General features: G+C 38.4%; 1 protein-coding gene across 1 annotated transcript in view; it reads right to left on the bottom strand.

Annotated features, from left to right (window-relative positions):
* Positions 1 to 718: 718 nt before the first annotated feature.
* The window catches only part of esama (endothelial cell adhesion molecule a), a 33753-nt gene continuing 19325 nt past the window's right edge, over positions 719 to 15146 (bottom strand). The window contains exons 2-7 of the mRNA XM_058412114.1: positions 5550 to 5692; positions 4902 to 5100; positions 3586 to 3741; positions 3294 to 3416; positions 2751 to 2883; positions 719 to 2037 (exon numbers count right to left, since the gene is read on the bottom strand). Coding sequence (XP_058268097.1) covers positions 1551 to 2037; positions 2751 to 2883; positions 3294 to 3416; positions 3586 to 3741; positions 4902 to 5100; positions 5550 to 5692 — 1241 coding nt within the window. The 3' untranslated portion in view covers positions 719 to 1550. The remainder of the gene's footprint in view (positions 2038 to 2750; positions 2884 to 3293; positions 3417 to 3585; positions 3742 to 4901; positions 5101 to 5549; positions 5693 to 15146) is intronic.

Here is a 15146-nt window from a genome sequence, read left to right as displayed (position 1 = left end):
AGTTCAAAAAGATGCAGTATTTGGCTTAGTTGGTTAATAGTCAGTTGAAATTTTAAGAGGAATTATGCTGTAGCCTTTACACTTCTTGGCTAGTAGCTGTCGTATTATTATATAATTATTATATATGGGGAGAGCTGCCTGAGGAGTGACAGAAAACATGCAGCTAGAGACCTCAGTGTTCCTCAGTGTGTTCACATGAAATTTAGTTATGTTCACATAAACATCAGAATGGTGGAAAAATAAGATCTTGCTAACTGTGAGACTGCTGCTTACACAGGATGGCGTGAAAAACCAAATACATCCAGTGAATCGCAGTTCTGTGAGCAGAAAAGCCTTGCTGATGAGAGAGGTTCTAGGGGAATAATCAGACCTGTTAGAGTTGATAAAAAGACTATGATAACTCAAATAACTTACTCTTTACAACCATGGACTAGAAATTACATCTCAGAGCACTCAACACATCAAAACTTGGGGCCGATGTGCTACAAGAGCAGAAGAACACGTCAGCTTTCAACTCCTTTCAACCAAGAACAGATTTCCGGGGTTGGTCTTCTTCCAGTCTTAAATTAATTTATGGGGTACACAAGTGTATGAAGCAAAAAGCCTGGAACAAATCTGTTGCTTTGGACCTACATATTGTGACCAGAAAGAAAGCCCTCTCTATAAATCACAAGGACCTGGCCTTCCCCAGTTACAATAATTATCTCAAAACAACTGATTCACACAATATATTTGTTTAATATACAGTAGAAAAGACCATCAGAGTTGAAAAGAAAAGAATATCAAAGGTTTCAGGTAGAATAGTGCTTCTAATCCATTATCTGCCTTATCCACAGTCTTACTACTAAATCTGCTTAAAAATAAAAAGCAAAATAACATTACTATTTGTATATACACAATTCAACAGTTTACACTGAAAACACTATGCCAGCTCCATTTCTTGTACTTGTATGTTCTTTTTTCCTGTATGCCTTTTGCCACATAGCACTTAAAGACACATCCCTCTCCACTTAATCAAATATCAACCAGCTTAGTTTTATTTTTCCTCTGGTTCTGCTAACGGTTAAGTGCAAGTACTGAATACAGTTAATATAAAAAGATTTTTTTTAAAAAACATAAAAGCAAATGTGCACTAGATCTACATTTCTGTGTTTTAACATATTTAAGACATGAAAAAGTAATTCTAGCTAACAGTGATGAGTAATGTGTGTGTGAGTGTGTGTGTGTGTGAGAGAGAGAGAGAGAGAGAGAGAGACACTTTACAGCAAGAGCAGACTTTCCATAACTTTCCTGAAAAACACTGTAAAAAAGATAATGAATGTATTAAATAACAGAACTGATGGAATTAAAACGATGGATTTATATCTATATATAAAACATAAAAAATTCACTTCTGTTCTGTAAATAAGATTACATTATACTGCACATTTTCAGGACAGTCAGTGAAAGACTCTAAAAGCTCTTTTCTTTTGTAAAACCACCTCCACATTCAGTCATTTCCAGTGTGAGTTCCAGCAGAGGGCGCTCTATACAGCAAAACCACTTCAGCCCTAGACGAGAGAACCAGCTTGATTCTGTGCAGGAACCATAATGGGCACAGCTCCCATACGGGAGAGGTTGGCGGCACTCACTCCGCTTGGGGTTGGAACGTAGCGTGAGGTCGGAGGCTGAAGAGCTTCAGTCCTTGGTAGGGAGCCTCCGTTAGAGCTGGCAGGTGCTGGGGGATTGCGTGGCACCGTGTTGGTGGTGGCAGCAGTGGCAGTGGAGGTGGTGTTGTTGTTGTTGTAGCCGGGCAGAGTGTGTTCTGGAGTGCTGGTGAGGCCTGCAGGCTGGGGACGGTAGCTGGTGCTGCCTGTGATGATGGAGGCTGTGTCAGAGGTGGGCTGTGTGATGGGGTAAAGGTTGTGGAAGTGGTCGTGAGTGTCTTGAGGTAGAGGGCTGGAGCGGAAGGAAGACAGAGTGCCGTTTTTGGAGATGATGTCTGAGCCTGTGCCACTCTTCGCCCAGGAGACACGTTTTGGAGCCTGAGCATCCTCTCTGTTTATAACACATGGATAAATGTTTCAGTTTACTTAGAATCACATTCAAACAAAATGACAGTCTGACAAGCTGTAATATCTTTTGATGCCACAGCATATGCTACAAAGTCAAACTTTATGTTCAGAACAGGAAACTGGCAGGATGTTCTTTACTTTCAGTAACTGTGTACAATTCAAATGCACCATACAAATAAAACTAACAGCAGACACTGGCACGAAGCAGCTTAACAGAGGTGATTTGAAAACTTGAAAATTTGAGAGGAACCAGACCCTCAAGAGAACCCATCATCTTATAATTGATAGTAATAAATCATTATTCTTCTACAAGCATACACCAATCAGCCAACATTATGACCACCTGCCTAATATTGTGTTGGTTCCCCTTTTGCTGCCAAAACAGCCCTGACCCGTCAAGGCATGGACTCTACTAGATCCCTGAAGGTATGCTGTGGTATCTGGCACCCAGATGTTAGCAGCAGAACAAAGGACAGTATGTTTGATTACAGCAGCAGTTATTATGTACAATTGTACTGTATGCAGGTGGGATGAAGGCAAGTCTTGGGGAAAAAAAAGACTATTTTCATACGACAGTCAAAAGCTACCTACAAATCTTTTTGTCCGTAGAGCTACCGTGCATCATGCATGTTGTGAATAACACCACAGAAATATTGACATTTGCATATATGGTGGTACAGGAAGTAGCAGTCTTACTTAATATCATTGGCTAGATCTTCCTCCGCATCCTTCCTTCTGCGTGTCCACAAGAAAATGATGATAAGGACGATGAGGATGAGGCCCACCAATGCACCCACTGTGGCTCCTGCTATCACCCCAGCATTAGATGCTATTCAACAGGAACATTACTGTTAGTTCGTATTTTTAAACTTATTGATTTTATATGGGAAAAATACTTAACCAATATGGAAAAAGATGATGATGTACTGAATGAATATTCTACTCTTTCCAGAACTGGTTTGATCATTTGATTATTTTCCCATGTTAATCTTTTTACCAACATTTACACAATAACAGTTTATGGAAAATGGAATGATTTTTTTTTTTTTGCTGATTAGTGGTTAAAGAGTGGAAACTTTAAAGAGAGACACCCATAGAAATACTATAATTACACTAGTTAATATGAATGTTTTCTAATCGGACTTAGTACTAAACATGCATTGAACTGTGTCTGTGATTAACTGCCACTATAGTGTTTTGATAAGTAAAATGTAAAGGACAACAGACAGTAAGACTTACAGGTGACAACCTCCATGTTGATGTAACACTTGGCCTCTCCCGCAGAGTTGGAGGCAGTGCACTCATACTTCCCTGACATGTTGCTGCTCAGGTTATTGAGCTTCAGGGTGCCCGCAACCTCATCTGAAATAAGAACATGCATTGGCATGAGGGTGAGTGTTCTATCTCGTACATGCTGTGTAAACGGAGCACATTATATTTTGACAAATAAAGCATTACAAAACAAAATCCGTTCCACTAGTAATTAACGTTATGGTAAAAAGTGATGCTCTGATCTGTAGGCAGAACTTACTGAGCATGGGGGAGAAGAAGAACTCGGAGGTGGGGCTGGTTTTGGACCACTTGTATTTGGGTACAGGTTTGCCAGCACTGGAGAGGCAGGTGAGTGTGACGTTAGCTTTGACTACTGCCTTTCCCTGCAGCTTACAAATGGGTGTTTCAGGAGGAACTGCAAGATACAGGCAGACAAATTTAACACTAAAATAAAAATAGAATCTGAGCACTGAATCATCTTCAGAATATATTATCAAGTGTGAACAAATCACTAGCCCAGGTGCCTGGACAATGAGATTTTTTTATTAGTATTTATTTGGTGTTCAACAAGCAGAAAATGGAAAAAAAGAAAAGAAAGAGATCTTATTCATTATCGAGAGAACTCAAGAGAACCCATCATCTTATAATCGATAGTAATAAATCATTATTCTTCTACAAGCATATACCAATCAGCCAAAATTATGACCACCTGCCTAATATTGTGTTGGTTCCCCTTTTGTTGTCAAAACAGCCCTGACCAAATGAGGCATGGACTCCGCTAGATCCCTGAAGGTGTTCTGTGGTATCTGGCACCAAGATGTTAGCAGCAGATCCTTTAAGTCCTGTAAGGTGTGAGGTGAGGTCTCCATGGATTGGACTTGTTTGTCCAGCACATCCCACAGATGATGGATTGGATTGAGATCTGGGGAATTTGGAGGCTAAGTCAACACCTCAAATTCGTTCTTGTGCTCCTCAAACCATTTCTGAACCATTTTTGCTTTGTGGCACGGCGCATTATCCTGCTGAAAGAGGTCACAGCCATCAGGGATTCTTCACTGCCTTCTTCACATAGTGCATCCTGGTGCCATGTGTTCCCCAGGTAAGTGAAGCACACGCACCCAGCCATTCACGTGATGTAAAAGAAAACATGATTCATCAGACCAGGCCACCTTCTTCCATTGCTCCATGGTCCAGTTCTGATGCTCACGTGCCCATTGTTGGCACTTTAGGCAGTGCACAGGGGTCAGCATGGGTACCCTGACTGGTCTGTGGCTATGCAGCCCATACACAACAATCAAATCCTTACGCTTGTCCATTTTTTCTGCTTCTAACACAACAACTTTGAGGATAAAATGTTCACTTCCTGCCTAATATATCCCACCCACTAACAGGTGCCATGATGAGGAGATCATCAGTCTTATTCACTTCACTTCACCTGGCAGTGCTCATAATGTTATGCCTGATCGGTGTATATACTGTACATACGTATAAATTTATGTGTAAATTTAGTAAGTCTGTCTGAAGTAATGGGTAAGTGATGTAAAAGTCTAAGTAGTTCTCTTCCATTGTACTTACCCATCACATCAAGCGTCAGCTCCTTTGAAGCTCCAGGAGCATCAGGAAGTACAACCTGGCACATATATTTTCCAGAATCCGACTCAACTGTGTTATTTATGTAGATTGACAGATTGTTATTGGGCATTTGATAGACAAAACCCACTCTGTTTTTATCTGCCTGACCACTGACGACATTCCCATTTATATAGGAAATGACCTGCAGAGAGATATAAAGTAAGACAGACATTAGAGAGACAGGCAAACAAAAAGATAAAAATAAATTAAGTGAAAATCCAGACAATTTATAAAATTTCCATATCATATGTCAGGAATTGAAGATTGATGATTATTTTGTGTCAAAATTATTACTGGGAAGTATAAACTACCTAGTATGTTCCAAATTAATTAAACATGCATCAAAGATGTGAAAATCCCAAACCCCAACTTTTCTTTCTTTCTTTCTTTCTTTCTTTCTTTCTTTCTTTCTTTCTTTCTTTCTTTCTTTCTTTCTTTCTTTCTTTCTTTCTTTCTTTCTTTCTTTCTTTCTTTCTTTCATTCATCCGTCCTTCCATCCTTCATTTTCAACCTTTCAGCTGGTCACTTAGGTCCAAGATAGTTTGTCACTTTCTTAGAAAAAAAAAAGAAAAGAAAAAAAAAGTTACCCACGATTTGGGGTTGATTAGCCAGATAGTTCCAGATGATGGTAGCTTTACTGAGGTCAGCTCCTGAATATGTGGCCTGAAGGACTGCCATCTGCTTCTGAATCACCACCACATTCATCTGGGGCAACTGAAGCTGAGCCAGAAGACCTAAAGAAAGAAGGAGGAACATTGAGATATGGGACATTGAGAGACACAGAGAGACAGAGAATGTCTTTTTAACTTGTATAAGTAATCATACAAAAACTGCTGGGCTGCAGCACAATGCATAATACTGACAACCAAATACCCTGACTGTGTAATAGCAAAGGTTAGGAATGTTACATGCAAAGACCTTATAAATAATTTTTACACACCAGTGTGATTGAAAAGTCTTCTAAAATTACATTTAGAAGAAAAATAAGCCTTAGCATTGATAACTTCAAAATGTATTCATCTCCACTCCTATATGTGCCCATATCCACCTGCACCTTCAACATGTACAGGATTATGATCATAGTCTGTGATACTATCTTCTTATACATTCTAAAAATTAGCTGTAAGATTAGCCAGTCTTTTGTTTTCTCAATTATTTGTTCTACATTCTCGTGATCGCCTGCGATAAATAAATAAGATAAACAACATTGAGACAATGCTGATGCCATTTTCCATAGTGAGCATTAAAATAAGGTATTTTATTACACAAAATCACCTCGTGAGGGCAGCAAACAGTCAATTCATCACAGATTTCCTGGCGTCATAAGCTCAGTGCTTTTCCTGTGATTGTATCCCTAATGCATTTAGGAAAACATTCAATCTAGGCAGAAGTATAGTTTCAGACAAATTTTGTGTGTAAAGATGTGTGAGTATACAGAGAATGAGTGTGTATTTGTGATAATGTATGTGTAAAAACTCTTTGCCAAAACAAAAAGTGTAAACAATCTGAATATGCGTATCATTCATATCAACTCATACAAAATGATCAAATATCTTTAAATCTTTAAAACTGTTAAATCTCTCTACTACAATTAATATTTTTAATGGGCCCCTCCATGGGCCCCACCTTTCAACTTACAGGACATAAAGGATGAATACAGAACAAATGTTTGATTGGATCACACGGGCCAGCCTCTGCTCCCCCACTTGCATCAAATGAGCCTTGGCTGCCCATGACCCCGTCGCCAGTTCACCACTGTTCCTTCCTTGGACCACTTTTGATAGACACTGACCACTGCAGACCGGGAACACCCCACAAGAGCTGCAGTTTTGGAGATGCTCTGATCCAGTGGTCTAGCCGTCACAATTTGACCCTTCGTCAAACTCGCTCAAATCCTTACACTTGTCCATTTTTCCTGCTTCTAACATCAACTTTGAGGACAAAATGTTCACTTGCTGCCTAATATATCCCACTCATGATGAAGAGATCATCAGTGTTATTCACTTCACCTCTCACTCATAAAGGTTCATCATGTAGGTTCTGACATGCTTTTCTGCTTACCACAGTTCTTTTTGTATCGACTTTAGAGACTGTTGTGTGCGAAAATCCCAGCAGTTTCCTAATACTCATTCTCTAATAAACTAAAAAACTGCATTAATAAGTCAGTGGGGCGTGAAATTTTGTCCATCCAAAATACATACAAATGGTTATAAAGCTTTTCCTAGAGGATTTTTTTCTTAAAAATACCTTTGTATGTTTTATTTGTATGTCTAAGCTGAGAAATGGTGACTCACACTACTGCCTCAGAGGGACATGTGTCACCTGCCACAATGAGACCTGACTCATAATCCTGCAATTGTGTAAAAAAGCAGGGTGTCAGGAGAGAAAAACTCTATATGCGACCAGGAGTAATAGTGAATAAAAAGTCAAAAGCGAAAAGTCAAGTGCAAGACATCCGGCTAGTCCTAAAGCTAGTAACGATCACCCATTATCACAGCTCTCTAATGATATGTCACATCAGTCTGAGTGCTAATCTAATTTACTCCCGTCTATCACATTAGCTTATCTAATGACCCGCAAAATGACTTTTGGCATTCCAATTTCATTCTTGCTCATAATCATGATTGTTTTGCCTAATATACATAACGTATACAAAATCCATCTGTTACAAGGAGACTAATACACAGCTTTTAAATGCTGTTAATGCCTTTCACACTGAGATGTAATCTAATGATTCAATCCTCCCTTGAGGTCTAAAAAACAATGGTTGTTTTGTACTTTTCAGTGCAAAACTTTACTTCGAATGGTTATGCATTTCACCATTCTGATTCAGTTCCAGTAACTCTAACTTATTTCTTTGAAACTGGGCAAATAAAACATTTGTGACAAATGTGCTGAAACAAAAAAGAGGAAATGAACAGTATACTATATATTGAGCACTACATAAGGCAAATAGATAACCACAGAAAGACAGAACAGAATACAGAGTAATATAAAAAGGTCCAAGCTCTAAAAGCTGCTAGGGAAAGATAAAGATGAAGATGAAGAAGAATGAGGGTGCTCTGCGGTGAGGATGACATAAAGAGAGATATGTGAGCCTGGTAATTAATGTGGAACGAAGGACATTTTGTGGTAATCTTTTGTATAATGGAGGACTTGCCCTTAGCTATGCTACATGGCAAGAATGTGAGAAGATAAGGACCGCAAAATAAGTCTGCCACTAGGAAAGGAAATGTGGGAGAGAGAGAGACAGAGAGAGAGAGAGAGAGAGAGAGAGATAGGGAGAGAGAGATAGAGATAGGGGGGAGAGAGAGAGAGAGAGATATCTGTCTGTTTATTCACCTTTTGGTGTTGTTAGTCGACTAAGCAGCAGGTGGATCAAATCTGAATTACATTAGTCACATGAACAAATTACTTTCAGGGTGGAAGCTAAAACATGTTTATTTAATTCTCAGTCACTGTAGTCTGGAAGAAATGACATGTTGACCTTCAAACTTTGTGAACTCCATTATTAATCACATACTTATTTAATCATGCAGCCACGTATAACAAGAAAACAAGGAACTATCGGCTGGTTTTGCTATACTAATAATATTTAGGACAGTGGTTCTCAGATTGGGGTAGCCATGGTCATTAGCCTGTTCAACTGGTCACTTTAATTCAATGCCTTTAAAACAGACCTTAATAAGCCTTTAAGTCTGCCTACACATGATCTTTCAGTTGAAGGTTCAGAGAAAAAAAAGCTTTCACTGAATGACCAATATATATGCAAATGATTTATCCGATAATTGAATAGTTGGATTTTATTCATGAAATACTTCTCTAATGGAGAGTATGGAAAATAGATTTGACATACAAAAAGCTCCCTGACTGCAAGAACCCCAGCTTTAGGATACTCTTGAATGAATGAATGATTGAATGAATAATAAGCACTCAATATAGATCCACGGATCACACGGATCACAGCTACATACAAGCAATGGGTCATAGATTAATTCAGCACAATATTGATTCACAGTACCACTCGCAAGGTGGAAAAACTGTCTATTGATTCTCAATTTTATGGATATCTCAAAAAGTATTCACTATATAATCTAATTTAAATTGTTTCCATTTAATATATTGCATATAGTACATAGCACCTCATAAAGCACCTCATAAACTGAGTAACATATTTTATAGAATCAGTAATCCTTTGGGATTGTCTTGTGGCCATTAATCTAAAGAACACTGACATGGCTGTGATGGTTTCTATAACCTGGATGTCTCTGCCATGAGGTTAAGGCTCTGAGCCTTAGTTTTACACCAAGATAATAATCTTAGTCATTCAAAGACCGTGCCCATCTCTGGGTTTGAACCATATTGAAAACCTGTGGTCTGAATTATACAGTGCTAACAAATACATACAATAAGCTGACAAATTAAAGGAAAACCCTTTGGCTCTGTGATGCTGTAGGAGACATTTTGCTGAGTGACTCTTCAATGCAAGCAAATTGCAAATCGAAAGAAAAAAAAATGTTAGACTGATCATCTTTATCATACAATTAAAACATTTGTATCTTGATGGGAGTGGTCTCTTATCTAATGACCTGGAGACATTTATCCAGAGGGTTCAACAGCTCACTGAACAGTTTGTTGAGTAGGAAGTTATATAAATAATATACTGTGGACTTTACGGTCACCGTATATCAACACAGTTGAACTTTGGTCATTGATTAGTCAGTGCTTTCCACCACAACGCACCACAACACATAAGTCGAGGGAATATCTTGGAAGAACACTGTTGATCTTTCCAGCACAATTCCAGAGACTTGCACAAATTGAACTGAAGCTGTAAGTTATGTAAGTTTTTACTGTAGCAGTAGTTTATACAGTTAAGCAGATAGTATTGTGATAAAAGAGCTATACAGGTACAATACTGACTTTATATCCTGTTGACAATATTGTACACATTCAGTATGTATGTGATGGATGGACATTTCTCCTCTCAGAAGACTTAACTCATTCGCTCTAACAGAAATTATGTTATATTTCTGAGTGGTTAAAGGAGTGCACTGATGTCCATCCCACATTATACACACACAGAAGTGGAGGCTTACACAGCTTTCTTGACCTTATAATATAATGTCAATTAATCAGAATTTGTCATCTCCTTCTCCAGACACGTAAGTTCAGAATATAAAGGTCAATCATTTGAAATCCATTCCACACTCACTATGATAACTGGTGCAGTAGAGTGAAATGCAAAGCTACATTTCTATTCTGCATCAAGGTTTAATTATATTTCCAGTGTAATGTCTGGGGGGTAAATGAATACTATAGTAACATGTCTCTGCACTGATGCTGAAAATGATCACCTCAAGCTACTTGTCAGATTTACCCAATTCAATTATGATCTAAAACGCTAAAGTGCTGATGAATTCTCAAAGCTGACGGGTTAGAAGATTTGGATTAAACAGGATGGCTCTGACGATAGTGCTGACAGATTAATATCAATGCACTCTAACACCTAACCATTTCAACATAAAAACTCAATCACAATGACTTGTAACACTCCCATTAAACTACTGATAAACTAATAATAAACTGATGTGTTGTTATTAAACAAAGGATATAATTACAACACAGAGAAGTCATTAGACATGTAGAGAAAAATTGTAGAGAAGAACATTTCTGTGTATTTATGCTTCTAATGTCAAAAAGATGTCAATCTACATGTCAGGCCTTGAAGAACACTGACACATAACCAAAAAAAGGTGTCAAATTACACCGGCTCATATACCCCTCATCTCTCTCTCTATATGGGTGAGGAGACAAGTTCATCCAGGCTTCTTTGGCCAAACACAGTCAAAGAATGCAAAAACAAAGATGCTAGTTATCAGATAAACAGAAATTCACCACACACATACACACACAAAGTAATTACAGACATCACAGTGGGACAGTTCTTCTGAGATATGTTTATGAGGATCTAGTATAATTGCAGGGTGAGACTCTTCAGGAGGAAGTGTGTGTGTGTGTGTGCTTGCATGTGGAATGCAGGAGAGCTTAGACCTCTGTATGAGGCTGCGAAGGATTGATTTGTCATTTCAGAGAGCAGATAAGCATCCGATTTGAAGGAGCCGAGCAGTCAGACGTTAATTGAAGCAGTAATGAGTGTGCTGTGAAATCTGATTTAGCATTACACCGGTCCTGCATGTCACACTAACCCGAAAGCAGACTTGTAGATCACATTAAACTAAAATTCAATGACAAGTTCAAGAAAAACCTAGCGACAAGGTCAAGAATACAGGGAGAAAATTTATTTTGGGGCTTCCTATGCTCATGCGTACAGTAGTAATCCTCGATTTGAACACTTCAGAACTTCAGTCATACAGGCTCAGCACTCCTATAATCAATGTAAATGGTCAAGTCCTGAGATAACAGAACACTGTAAGACCACCGTTCGATAGGGGTAATACCTACATGCACCTGAAAGTGAGGAGCAGCAGGAATGAACTCTTAAACCTCAGTGTTCCTGCCCCTTCCTCACTTCCTTTGAGACAGGAACGACCTGCGCTTGGCGATAAAAACAATGCCTGGGATATAGGTCCAAAAATAGCAAGCAGCAAACATAAATACATATACATACATGGCCACACCCATGTGGATATAAATCCATCTAAATCCTTATTCCACAGATGTTGTACAAAATGAAACAAATCTGTAAACAGATAAATAATAGATAACATGTCCTCCTTTAATATATAAAAAAAATGGTTTAAGAGCAATAATGTGCCGCTATAAAAGAGATAAACAACAAGAGGGTGCGCATTACAATGATTATACCTGATAAAATCACACACAGCCTTGAACAAGGTTAATAACATGTCTTATTCATACTAGTTTAGCAACATAATGGATTAGGGAATTTCATGCACAGAACAATGTCTTGAAGATTAGGATTTATATTAATCTGGACATTTAGATTCCTAGTACATGAAATAGTACTTGAGCATGGTTGTGCTTCGCTGAATTGTGGGAGGTGCTTGTGTTCTCAGCAACTGTGTTTGGATGTGTGGGAAAGGATGCTGCTCCAGAATGTCCGCTCATTACCGTACTGTAGATACGATTCACTTCGATGGCTAGTTATAGCACTGATTTCTCTCGCCTCCACAAGTTCCTCAGTGCAGTTGCACAGAGGTTGCCCGTTGCCTTGCAGTGAAATTTTTTCTAATATCTCCCCATCATTAATTTCAGTATGTCTTACTATTACTTTTTATATATTTTTCTCATTTCTGTACATCTTCTCGCACCATTTGCCACTGTTAAACCAAGTGTTCATTTGTAATGTGCTGCAACAGGTCAAACTGCACTAATGGTTTATAATTACTAACGTCTTCATTGCTTTAAAACCTGGTGCATTAAAACAGAATACAATCGCGTGTACTCATACTTCGAACACAGCCTGGGCAATGCAGATTTCCTAACTGATCTGTTATTATTATTATTGTTATTATTATTATTATTATTATTATTATTATTATTTAATTTTATTCCTGTCCACAAATCTCAGAAGCTCAGTCTGTAGAACACTGAAGCATGACTGGTGATGCAATCCTCTCAGGACACCCAGGATTAAGATGATGAGTTTTGCCTGGATTACAGCATGAATTACACGACCCGCCAAAATGTGATCATCTCTGACACACAAACCTTATATCTCACATCTCATGCAGAGCTAAATGCATCACTGTATAAGTTGGGCTTTTAATTTACATGTTATTTAAATATTTTTAGATATCTAAAATATTAAAAATCTAATATAGAGCTGATGATATATTTTACATAGGTGATAAAAGGAACTGTCTAAATTGGTGTAGTGTCATGCAGAACAGAAATAGCAAAGCCAAAGCAAAGACAGGTCTGGCATGATGACGATGGATTATATTTGTATTTATAATCTCACGGCTGTCAAATCGATTTTGCGTAAAACATCCTTCCCTGAGTAGTCTGTGAAATTCCTCTGCGCAGCACACACAAGCAACTGAACAAACAGCTGATAAATTCTCTAATAACAAACCTAAAAACAGGCCACAGTAGGCTCTTAGAGAGGGTAAAAGGTGAAAGGAAGGAAAGAAAACTTAGTGGTTCAGTGGTGACGGGAACTGTATTGTGTTTGGCTTGAAAATAATCAGAGGATGATGTGTTTGAAGCTGCGTAGTGTGTGACTTGTGATTAGCTCAAAGGTCAACAGAGAGAAAGAAACAAAAGGAACATTATGACTACGATTATATATATTTTGCATTGTAACCATCTCTGAATGAATGGACTTTCAATTTGTTGTCCATTTTTAGTAAAAGAAACTCCATGCTATGCTCTGTATTGTTGACTAAATAGTCTAAACTTATTTTATTTTGTTCTAGAAAACGGCATGGGATGATGAAGTACTGTTTATGGAAGAATACTAAGTCGTTGAGTGTCAGTATTCTTGGCTGCATTCCTAAAGCACCAGCTTTGGCCAGACATAATTGACTTAACCCCAATGACATGAAACAAGGCATTATAGTACCTTATAAGTCCTGGCATAATAACACAATCTAGATTTAGACATGCTAAAACAAATATGCCTATGAAGCAGAACGTCAAAAATGGTAGGATCTACTGAGACAACATTAACACAGTTCTTACGTACATCCCTGATTAAAGTCAATATTGCTGTGCTTATTTCTATCCATTTCATTTCAAGGAACCCAACATGGACATTGTATTCAGAGCAAGAGAACTTAAAAGCTCCCCATCGGAGATCGTCATCATCATCCTCTATTACTTCCATGTGCTCCAAAGGGCAAATAACAACAAAATACACGATCTTAGTTCGAAACCTCACAAGATTCTTCAAGCATTTCAGCAAACAGATATAAAAAAAAGCACATTGTATTCTTTCATATAGTAGTGAGAAACTGTTCAGCTGATGTAGAAGTGCATCACGAGCACTTGTCCATTTTAAATCTTAATTATATCAAAAGAGATGCACCTCTTTATTGTGTATAGTACAACCAAGTCAAAAGAAACTGTGAAAACAAGAACCATACACATGAAAACATGTGGACATGAGGCAAGAGCTATACCGAGACAAAACGTGTTAAGCATGCAAACATAACAACAAACAAGCTTGGTGAGGTGCTGGAAAAGTAAACCTTAAATAGTGGTGCTAACAAGGCTTGAAAACAGAGAGATGGGAGTGATTAGTCAGGCATGTGACATGCTGGGGCTGATGGGCATTGCAGTTCTGCAACCACTGGTTATTTCTTGAATCACACTTATTAGGGTCAGACTCTAATCTTTCACAAATTGCTATATTCTTGCTTGTTTAGTCATAATCACGTCTCATTTTGACCATGTCGAGAACAACGCTAAACAACTACACCGATCATGCATAACATTATGACCACCTGCCTAATATTGTGCTGGTCACCCTTTTGCTGACAAAACAGTCCTGATCCGTCATGAACTGTTTATTCTGACCCCTTTCTATCAGAACCAGCATTAACTTCAGCAATTTGAGCAACAGTAGCTCTTCTGTTGGATCGGATCACACGGGCCAGCCTTCGCACCCCACGTACATCAATGTGTCTTGGGCGCCCATGACCCTGTCGTCGGTTCACCGCTGTTCCTTCCTTGGACCACTTTTGATAGATACTGACCACTGCAGACCGGGAACACCCCACAAGAGCTGCAGTTTTGGAGATGCTCTGATCCAGTGGTCTAGCCATCACAATTTGGCCCTTGTCAAACTCGCTCAAATCCTTACGCTTGTCCATTTTTCCTGCTTCTAACACATCAACTTTGAGGACAAAATGTTCACTTGCTGCCTAATATATCCCACCCACTAACAGGTGCCATGATGAGATCATCAGTGTTATTCACTTCACCTAGCACTGCTCATAATGTTATACCTGATTTTGTTTTGTTCAATTATTCATACAAATACAGTCCTGAATATGTTCAAATTCTATTATTAAGGATTCGAAAGCATCAGAACTTGATTCGTTTTAGCATTGAATAAAACTAAACGGTTAGTAAAAAATAAATCTTGTGTAGCTCACAGAATAGATGCACGGCACTAGGAAGGGCACAAGGAATAAAAACGAAAAAAGATGATTATATTATGAATGATTATCAAATGACATTTTAATGAACAACATT

Source organism: Hemibagrus wyckioides, linkage group LG16 (assembly GCF_019097595.1).
Source record: "Hemibagrus wyckioides isolate EC202008001 linkage group LG16, SWU_Hwy_1.0, whole genome shotgun sequence".
Classification (NCBI taxonomy): domain Eukaryota; kingdom Metazoa; phylum Chordata; class Actinopteri; order Siluriformes; family Bagridae; genus Hemibagrus; species Hemibagrus wyckioides.
The sequence above is the reverse complement of the archived record's forward strand: the minus strand, read 5'-3'. Positions and strand labels throughout refer to the sequence as shown.